This window comes from Lutzomyia longipalpis, chromosome 4 (genome assembly GCF_024334085.1).
Source record: "Lutzomyia longipalpis isolate SR_M1_2022 chromosome 4, ASM2433408v1".
Lineage (NCBI taxonomy): Eukaryota > Metazoa > Arthropoda > Insecta > Diptera > Psychodidae > Lutzomyia > Lutzomyia longipalpis.
Window position 1 is genome coordinate 9,221,261 of NC_074710.1, and position 10,920 is coordinate 9,232,180.

General features: G+C 34.9%; 2 protein-coding genes across 2 annotated transcripts in view; one reads left to right on the plus strand and one right to left on the minus strand.

The window, feature by feature from the left end:
* The window catches only part of LOC129796043 (tyrosine-protein kinase-like otk), a 41,411-nt gene extending 31,912 nt beyond the window's left edge, over window positions 1–9,499 (plus strand). Inside the window, 5 exon segments of the mRNA XM_055837712.1 lie at window positions 2,807–3,084; window positions 3,159–3,440; window positions 4,649–5,221; window positions 5,224–5,743; window positions 7,141–9,499. Coding sequence (XP_055693687.1) covers window positions 2,807–3,084; window positions 3,159–3,440; window positions 4,649–5,221; window positions 5,224–5,714 — 1,624 coding nt within the window. The 3' untranslated portion in view covers window positions 5,715–5,743; window positions 7,141–9,499.
* Window positions 8,337–10,815, minus strand: LOC129796182 (alpha-(1,3)-fucosyltransferase C-like). The gene is made up of 2 exons (XM_055837958.1): window positions 10,040–10,815; window positions 8,337–9,957 (listed from the first exon to the last, which is right to left on the minus strand). The coding sequence occupies exons 1-2, from the start codon at window positions 10,789–10,791 to the stop codon at window positions 9,507–9,509; spliced, it is 1,203 nt and encodes a 400-aa protein (XP_055693933.1). The 5' UTR covers window positions 10,792–10,815; the 3' UTR covers window positions 8,337–9,506.
* Window positions 10,816–10,920: the final 105 nt, after the last annotated feature.

Sequence of the window (10,920 nt, forward strand, 5' to 3'; positions counted from 1 at the left end):
GTAATCTTCTAAATAATTGGACATCAAGGGGGGTTTATCTGGACGGAATTATTCGGATCTTCGGAAATATTCGGATTATTCACTAATATTCACTTTTGCCAAAGAAATCAAAATATTAATTTTTAGCCTCTAAATGGCTCAAATTGAGTAGCAGAAACCTAAAAAAAATTTATTTCAAGCCTCATAAGGACTAAATTCAAACCGAATAGTAATTTTACCCCTAACCATGCTAAATTCAAGCCTAAAAGAGATTAAATTGAAGCATAAAAATATTTTTTTAGTCCTAAAAAGGCAGAGATTAAGGAACATAAACTTTAAAAATATTTAATTGTGGCGTAGAGAGAACAAAAAGTAGTAAATTCAAGCCAAAACTTGCTTAATTCAAGCTAAAAAGTATTTGGTTTTCAACCCTAAAAAATAAAAAATAAAAGCTTAAAAAATAAGCTTGAAAAAGTCTAAAATTGAAGCATCAAAAGTAATTACATAATTTAAGCCAAAGAGTTCTAAATTCAAGCCAGAAAGTAGTAAATTCAACCCGAAACATAGAGTAAATTCAAGCCAATAAATATTTGGTTTTCAATCCCAAAACAGCATAGATTGAGGAACAAAACTTAAGAAAAAAAATTATTAAAGCCAAAAAATGCAAAGATAAATATATATAAACTGCAAAGATAAAAATTAAATATAGCATGGATGGAACAGTATAAAGCGAAAGAACGGTAAGTAAAACTTACGGGCTGTGATTCTTTCTTTGTCAGTGAAATGTGAAATTGACGGAAAATTGAGGATGGGCAAATTTTGAGGAAGGCTTTCTCGCGCACCGAATCACAGCCAACGCGCAGATAATTTGTGAGAAGCCTTAATAGTGGGCGTTGGCTGTGATTCGGTACGCGAGAAAGCCTTCCTCCAAATTTGCCCATCCTCAATTTTCCGTCAATTTCACATTTCACTGACAAATAAAGAATCACAGCCCGTAAGTTTTACTTACCGTTCTTTCGCTTTATACTGTTCCATCCATGCTATATTTAATTTTTATCTTTGCAGTTTATATATATTTATCTTTGCATTTTTATATGTATATATATAATGTATATATCTATGCATTTATATATATTTTATTTTATTTTATATGTGTATATATAAAACGCCCCGCTTCGCGGGGCGTTGGACTTATGCAACTCAAGATATGACATGTAAACTTTAAAACGCGATATCTCCGGAACGGCTACATAGATTTTCTTCATTTTTGGCATGGTGATAGATACTATAGTCAACTATAACATATCAAAATATGAAGCAATTCTATAAAGCGGTGCTCGAGATATTCATCGAAAACTCATCGAAAATTTTGTTTTCGATTTTAGCACCACTTGCGGACATTTTTTGAACTTGCGATGTTTCGAGCAGTTGTAGGGCTCGTTAATATCTTTCATTTGAGCCCGAGTTGATCAAAATCGGTCAAGCCGTTCTCGAGTTATGGCCGATTTTCGATGAAAAATTGTGGCGGCCATATTGGCTAAACGGCTTGGCCGATTTTCGAAAATGAGGTATCGTTGGAAAGGTATTGATGGCCCCTACAACATATCAAAATTTCAGACTTCTAGCTATAATAGGGACTGAGATATAGCGAAAACAAAATTTGGGGGTTATCCAAAATGGCGGACGGGGGGGTGGGGGGTTGGATTTGACTTCATAATCGGATGTCCTCTATCCGATATATGAACTTTGCCGTTGACCGCAAGTCTCTATCTATCACCGTTCTCTTGTAATTTAGAGAAAGGTTCCGGCCGGCCGGACGGCCGGACGGACGGAATTTTTGGCGCCACCATTTTTTGGAATGTGGGGACCCTAATTCGTGCTCATCCCAAGTTTGAGCCTGATCTGACGACTTTGCATTTTAGAGTGTACACAGAAGCTGTGCTTCTTTGAAGAAAGAATCACAGCTAAAAAGGACTAAATTCAAACAGAAAAATAGTAAATTAATGCTATAAAGTAGTAAATTTAACTCAAAAAATACTAAATTCAAACCAAAATGTTCTAAATACATTTTTGGATTTTTTTCGGTTTTAAGTTGTTTGGTTTTAAGCAAAATACGCAAAATATGTTCATGTGAAGTAAAATATTCAGATCTTTAGAAATATTCGGATGATTCGCTTAAAAGAACAAAATATTCGTCAGATAAACACCCCTTGTTGGGCATTTTATTCATTTCTTTTTGACCAGAAAACACTCTATTTTGACAGAATATTTTTTATTTGATCAGAAAAACTTTATGCCAATTTTTCTCTTCAATTTATTTCTTAATCGAAAAGAACTATTTTCTTGACAATTTACATATAAAAAAAAATTAAATTTATTGTTCTGTTACGAGAAAATTATTTAGTTCGAACTGGAACTCACATCGTATTTTCAATGACAATTTGTTTTGTAAGAAATTGCTGAAATGGAAAACTTTTACCACAATCTTCTTCATAATTTCAGAGCAAGTTTGTTTTGTTATAAATTTTCTTTTTATTGCTCAATTAAAGTGATATTTTTAGTCTTTTCTCATGGAGAAAAATATGTGAAAATGGGGTGTAATGCGTCGCCATCTCCCTGCCTTTTAGAGAAAGTCTTGAAAGTTATGAATAATTCATTAAATGCAATGGGATTTCACAGGAATTACCTGCGAAATTGTGGGGAAAATCGTGAAAATCAATTCCGTGTCCTTTTTCTATCAGTATCACTTGTTGCACATCGATTGCAATAAATTTCACTTTGTGCAAAATTTAATGTAAAATATTTCACCTGTCTCCCCATGTGGCAGTTTTCTCGTGGCTCCCGAGGGTCCAGTTCAGGCCGTTGAGATGGGCACAGCAATGTTTCACTGCCAAGCTGTTGGGGATCCCAAACCAACGGTGCAGTGGGATAAGGATTTGGAGTATCTCAGTGTGAATACCTCAGAGGCGAGTGGACGCTTTAGGCTCTTCCACAATGGCACGCTATTTATCACGGAGGTGCATCCGGAGGATGAGGGAAAGTACGGATGTACGATAGGGAATAGTGCTGGTTTGAAGAGGGAAGAGGTGCGCCTGGTGGTTAAATGTGAGTTTAATGCGATTTATGCTTCCGGGAAGAATTTTCTCGGCTAAAAGGCGAATTTTCTCTTTTGGGTGCAGCTGCTGAGGCAATGGCAAGTGAAGAAACATCCGATGGATTCAACATTACAAAGGCTGTCCTCATTACAATGTCCTTCGCAGCAGCCTACATTGTCCTCGTGATAGCCCTGATGCTGTGGTGTCGCTACAAGAGGCAGGTGCGGAAGAATCGTATGAATGTGAATGGGAAGGAGAATGGGGGTGCCACTGCAGGTGATGGGGGTGATCCAGAGGCAAGAAATGGCGAAGTGGAGCCATGCCTAAAGCCGAAGGCACTCAAGAAAGCCAATGGCGTAGCTGGAGGTGAGAGAATTGCAAGAAAAATGTACTGGTAAGCTGACCAAGCTTACGAGAGCTGTGTTTCTTTCAGTGTACCAATTTTGTGAGAGCAAACTAGAACGCGAATTAACTTAAATACGCGCAAAGTCGGGAAAAGTTGAAAAGTCATACCCTAACAAATCTTTAAAAGGCCATATTTCGAGAACGGATCCATAGATTTTCATAAATTTTTTTTTTGTTTGAAAGGTCTTGAAGTCAGCTATAACATATCGAAAAATGAAAAAAAAAATTATGACGCCATTTTCGAAAAATTCGAGTTCGAAATTTTCGAAAACTTTGTTTTTGATTTTAGCGCCTCTTGCGGACATTTCTCGAAGTTGCAATGTTCTAGACATTTGAAGGGTTTCACGAAACCTTTCATTTGCGCTTGAGTTGATCAAGATCGGACTTGTAGAACCCGAGATATGATATGCCAACTTTGGAAGGCTATATCTCGAGAACGGATCAATAGATTTTCTTCATTTTTGGCATGAAGCTAGATAATATGGTCAGCTACAACATATCAAAAAATGAAAAAAATTTATGTCGCCGTTTTCGAGATATTCATCGAAAACTCATCGAAAATTTTGTTTTCGATTTTTGGCCCCCTAGCGGTCAATATGAAACTTCGGATGTTCTAGAGAGTTGTAGGGTTTGTTGAGATCTTTCATTTGAGCCCGGGTTGATCAAAATCGGTCAAGCCGTTTTCGAGTTATGGTCGATTTTCGATGAAAAATTGTGGCGGCCATATTGACTAAACGACTTGACCGATTTTCGAAAATGAGGTATCGTTGGAAAGCTCTTGATGGCCCCTACAACATATCAAAATTTCAGACCTCTAGCTATAATAGCAGCTGAGATATAGCGAAAAAAAAATTTTGAGGTTATTCAAAATGGCGTTTACCGCAAGTCTCTATCTATTACCGTTCTCTTGCAATTTACTGTTGTACTACGGAAGGACGGCCGGCCGGCCGGCCGGACGGACGGCCGGAAAAAAAATTTTTTTGGCGCATACGTTTTTTGGAATGTGGGGACCCTAATTCGTGGTCATCCCAAGTTTGAGCCCGATCTGATGACTTTCGATTTTGCTCGGTACACAAAAGCTGTGTCTGAAAGAAACACAGCTAAAATCAAACTTTTGGGCTTTTTTTTCACAAATTTTTATTCATTTTCATTGAAAAAAACATCTTCAGGTGAACATCGGAGCGATGATGCTTCAAGTGCACACTCAAAGGGGAGCAAGAAGTCCGTGGATGAGTACGAGAAGATTTCCATACCACGTGCAAGTCTCTTTGATATCATTCCCATTGGTCGGGGTGATTTTGGGGATGTTTTTGTGGGGAAGATAAAGGAAAGTGATGTTAGGGTGCAAGAGAATGGTCGTGTGGACGCCAAAGCGGGTACTGAGAACGAAAAGAGACGCTCAAAGACGTCCATTGAGGAATTCAATGAGATCAAAGTGGATGGGAAGAAGGATGACAGTGCACACAAGTTGGTGCTAATAAAGGCCCTCAATAGGGTGAAGGATGAAGCAGCATGCGCGGAATTTAAGCGACAAATTGATCTCTTCCGCAGTGTTTCGTACCGAAGTGTAGCCGCCCTCCTTGGGTTGTGTCGTGACAAAGATCCCCACTACCTGGTGCTGGAGTACACAGATTGGGGGGATCTCAAGCAATTCCTCATTGCCACAACGGGGAAAGGTGGTGAGGAGAAGAAACCCGCACTGCCACCACTGAATGTACCCCAAATTCTCACGCTAGCACATCAATTGCACGCGGTATGGATGCCATCTATCGCGCAAAATTCATCCACAGAGACCTCGCAACGAGGAATTGTGTCATTTCGAGTGATTTCCGCGCCAAGGTGTCTTACCCGGCGCTAAGTCGCGATAAGTATGCAAAAGAGTACTTCCGGTATCGAAATCAAGTCATCCCCTTGCGCTGGATGGCGCCAGAATGCCTCCAAGATGACGATTACTCCACAAAGAGTGACGTCTGGGCGTACGGGGTACTCGTGTGGGAACTCTTCACGCAAGCCCGAGAGATTCCCTTTGAGACCCTCTCAAATGAGGTGGTCTTCGCTCAGGCGCAAGCAGCCAAGTTGGAGATGACGGTGGCAGAGGCAACGCCCGAATGCCTCAAACCCATCCTGACAACTTGCTGGGCGACCAGCGCCAAGGAGAGGCCGTCCTTTAGCCAACTCACCGTTGCTCTCGTGAATGCACTCAAAAATGAATGCCCAACCAAAGAAAGCCAATAAAATGTGGCTCTTCCATTTTTTTTTAAACTGTGAGTACTTATTTGTATCATTTTGATTTTTTACGTTAGAAAAAAATGCTTGGATAATAGAAAAAAAATTTTTGGATAATACAAAAATACAAGAAAAAATAAAATTTTTGAGAAACGTTAGATAAACTTCAAATTTTAGAAAATCTTGGATAAAACGTCAAAAGTTAGAAAATCTTGGATAAAACCTCAATCGTTATAAAATCTTGGTTGAAAAGTTGAGCTTTAGCAAATATTGGACAAGGAATTTGTGGATAAATTCGTCGATGCTAGAACGTCTAACTCTAATATAATAACTTCCGGATTTGAAAATCTTATTTAAATTGTCAAACGTTAGAAAATCTCGGATAAAACTTCAGACTTTAGAAAATCTTGGTTCAAATGTCAGATGTTACGAAATATGGGATAAAACGTCAGAAGACAATTTTGACTGGAATTTTAAATGGTAGAAAAAGCTGGATAAAACGACAAACCTTGGATAAAACGTTAAACATTAGAAAAATTGGGTAAGAATTCAAACGTAAAAGAAATTGTGGATAAAATGTCAAACGTTCGCATAAAACTTAAAACTTTAGAAAATCTTAGGCAAAAACTCATACGTAAAGAAACTCATGGATAAAACATCAATTGTTCTTGGATAAAACGTCAAACTTCAGAAAGTCTTGGATAAGAACTCAAACTTAAAGGAAATTATAGATAAAACGTTACACGTAAGAAAATTTTGATCAAAATGTAAAACGTGGATAAAACGTCAACGTTAGTAATTTTTGGATAAAACGTTATACTTTAGAAAATTTGGGTAAGAATTCAAACGTAAAGGATATCGTGGATAAAATGTCAAACGTTGAGATAAAACTTGAGACTTTAGAAAAAGTTAGCAAAAATTCAAATGTAAAGAAACTCGTGGATAAAACGTCAATCGTTAGAAAATGTCAGATAAAACGTCACACGTGGGAAAATTGAAAGTAAAACCATAAAAATGCAGAAATTGGGATAGAGTTTAACGTTAGAAAAATTGGGATAAAGTGGCAAAGATAAAAACATTACACGAATATTAGAAAATCTCCTTTTTTAAAATTTTATCCGTGATTAGAAAATTTGAGATAAAATATCTAACGTCAGAAATCCAAAAAAAGGTCAGTAAGATAATCTAGGATAAACCGATAACTGTTAGAAAATTTAAAATTAAATGTGAAAGTATTTAAATTTTTTTTTTCAAGTTGATTAACCTTTTTACTGAAACAATTTTTAAGAGCTTAAAATAGATATTAAAAAGAAATAACAAAAATTCCTAATTTTGTATTTTCGTTTTCTTAAACTCTTTTCATTGAGCTTTATGATTTTCTGATTGATAAATTAAAAAAAAAATAATAAAAGAACTTTTTTGAACTCATTTTCAGTATGACAAGACTTCCGTGAGAAACCTTCCAGAGTGACTGCAATTTATTTCTTCCTTTTGAGTCTTCAGCGAGGTACAGAGAAGGTGAGGGGGATATTACGTAGTAATTAAATAAGAGATAATAATGGTTTTGAAGACGAAACTTTCTTCTGCAGAGAAGTCAAAGTATAGTCTTACAGAGTGAAGAAGAGTGTGTGGTGTGCGTGAAGAAGTATTTTGATGAAACTCAACCGAATTACTGCCATAGTGGAATATCAAGAAATTTATAATATTTTACTTATCAGAAGAAAGCATTTTTTTCTTAAAATTCTTCTTCCTTTCATTTAAATTAAGAAAAACTTTTGACATTACTCTTTGTTATTATAAAATTTATTACGATATAAAAAAAACACTGAAAAATCAGAGATAAAAAATGTATTCTAATGTTTGATAGATTTATTGAGAGAAAAATAAGAAGAGAAATTAAAATAAAGCGATTTATGTGAATTTGTGATAAAACTCATTTTAACACAAAACACAACATTTTTTTTGAATATTTATATTAAATATTTTGCATTTAAACGAAAATATTTATAGAATAAAATTAAGCGAGTAAAAGTGACTTAATGGAACTAAGAAAAAAAATCAGTCCACCTACAACTTTTCATGGATGTGAGAGATTTTTTTTTAATTGAGATGAATCTATGATAAAAACAAACAATTTATAAAAAAAAAGAAAATATGATAAAACATCTCTCTTCTCAATGTGCAACTAAAACTGTGGCTTTTAATCTTTTTTATTATCTAATATTTATAAAATAAATAGGTAGAATTAATAAAAAAAAACACACCCCCATCTTTTCTATCCATATTTTAAAAAATATAAAAAAATATATATTTAAAATTATGAAAAGACGAGGATATTGATAAAAAATAATGTGTAATTAAGCAATTTATACTTCAACAACAAAATGACTAAATATTGTAAAATGTAATTTTTAATATTATATTATCTTTTACTTAAAATAAGGTAAGTGCTTTCTCTTTGCAATTTTCATGACTAAAAGTATTTCATAAAATAAATCCATTTTGTATAAAAAAAATGACATGAAACGTACCAACGAAGATTTATCAACTGAATTTATACATTAAAAAAATAACCTAAAATATTAAAAAAAAAATGCCACAATTTTTAAAAATTTTAGCACCTCTTTTCAATTTTTCTATTTTTTATTAGGATATTCATATCATTTTATTAAGGTTATTTAATACCTAGTTTAAAAAAAAATTTAGGAAAGAAACATCCCAAGTCCTCAAAAAATCGGTTTCATTGATGGATGGAAAGAAATTCACAAAATTAAAAAAAAAAACCTTTTATAATAAAAAAAATTGGAAAAGTGAATTTTTTTCATTTAAAAAAATGCTAAAATGTTATTAAAATAAGTTTTTCTTTATTAATGGTTCACAGAGAAAACTACAAGACACTATAGAGTTGAAACAAGCGTGAAACACTACTAAATTGAAGAAATTGAAAATAGTATAAAACACTGCATATTTAACCCTTTAACGTCCAACGTGAAACATAAACACGTTGAAACATGCAAACTTTTATCGCAATTTTTATTCTATGAATTTTTTTAGAGGACTTTTCTCACTCAGAACGTCTTCTTTGGCCCCTTATGCGTGAATTTGATGCATTTGTAACATGGAAAAACAATTACATTCATAAATAATTGAAAAAATAAAATGTTTCACGTTTGGGTCAGCGTATGACCCAAAAAACGTGAAAAAGTTAAGGATTAAAAACAAGTATGAAACACTGAAAAATGATTAAAAATAAATTAATATAACAAATTTATTAATTAATTGATAGAAACGTAAAACACTGCAAAACCGAAGAAACTCAATGAAACATTAAAAAAAAACTTGATTGATACAAACGTAAAACACTGCATACAAAAAATATTGTTGAAACAGGTATGAAAAACCATGCGAAACTGAAAAAACTGAATGAAACACTGAAAACTAACAGAAATAAAAAGGTTTCAAAATTCTCGTAGATAAAACACGCTCAATTTCACTATATGGATTAATTTTTAAAAAAAATCCAAAAAATGTTCTATATTAAAAAAAAATGATTAGTCTGATCGAACCTCTGATTGCACGGAAAAAGAAACTTTCCTGTGAACCATAAAATTTCCTTTTCTTCGTATTTTTCTAGTCAAGAAAAGAAAAACTTTGGAGAGATTTTTTCTACTTAAAAAATATTAATTAATTATAATTATGTATAAGGAAGAAAAATATAATTGATAAGGCATTACTTATGTGGAAAAAAAGAGAGAAAATGAAATAAATGGTTATCACATTTGAGTGAAAAAAAACTGTCTTTTAAATAAGCTGAATTTTTGGTGCTTGAGCACATTGACTGTCGTCCTGCCACCATGATTGAATATTTGCGATCTTTCCTGTTTTAGCTGGTCGCGTAGAGAACTCCTGGATGGCTCTGCAGAGGCCACGGAGGGTTCTTTTGGTCCGTACTTGGGGATAGAATTTTTTCCACCAGAAAAATTTGGCGTATTCCGTGGGATCTGATGCTAGGCGCTGTAGGTAGTCAGCTAGTTCAGTTGTCCGTTTGAATTTATTGGCATCTATAAAGGAATGCGGTGGTAGGAAGTCACCGTAGTTTGCACCACCATACACAACGGGAACAATGTAATAGCGCATGGCACTGAAAAGGGCTTCTGTGATGAAATCCTTGCAAATTGAATTTTCTGCGATGAAAATGAAGAAGTAGTCACGTTCTACCATTTCCAAGCATTCATCCTGCGTTCCTGGGCAGCTAGACAGGAATTTATTTTGTTATTGACCCCTTTTTCAAAATGGCGAATTAACGGTTATTTTTAAATGCGTAATAAACTTACTCAAGTCTCCCACATTCCCCGTAAATATCGATCTCGATGTAATTCTCCAGAATACTCATGAAATCAATTCTCATTGACTTGTCTGTACATTGAGATTTGAGCCAAGCTGAGAATTTTGATTTATCCGCAATAATTGAGGTTAGTTTCACATTGGCGCCATATTTTTCAAACACAGCGTGCTTCCATTTTGGCGGTCTAAATTCCCACGCAGATGCATCTATTGCAGCATCCGCAATGAATCCACTGGGCCAGAAAACATCAGAATCCCTTCGGTATGTCATGGTTAGATTATATTGCATGAGATCTTTCTGATAATTGTTCTTTGTGTACAAAGGGGACTCTCTGCTGGTGAAGACATACAACTGATCAGGAGATCTCTTCTCTGGAAAGTTTATTTGAGATTCCGAACTGAAAACCATCGCGTCGTACATTTCAATACTTGGAAGGAGCTTCTCATTTGTAGTAATCACACATTCATCTCCAGCCTCAAGAGCTTCCATCCACGGAGGTACCTTGTACAGGAGAATATACTTCTTCTGTGGATCCACATTGAGATTTTCAATCTGCCAGGCTGTCAATTGTTGCTGCATGAGGAAGATGACGGTAAAGAGAGCGAATAAGGAGAGAATCCCAAGACTTGCCCGAAGATTGCGCACAGAACTCAATTCATGAAAGAATCGCGCAAAAAACAAAGGGATTCTGGGGAGACGTCTCCCATGAAAAGCGGAGAAAAAGCGTGGAAATTTGTCCATCTCACCGCGGATAATTCATTTAACTGACTAATCTTATCATTCAATGGAAGACCAAACAAACTGATATAAAAGATAAGAGTGAGACTCATGAACTTTTTATTTAGGAGTCATTTATAAGGAACAATATAG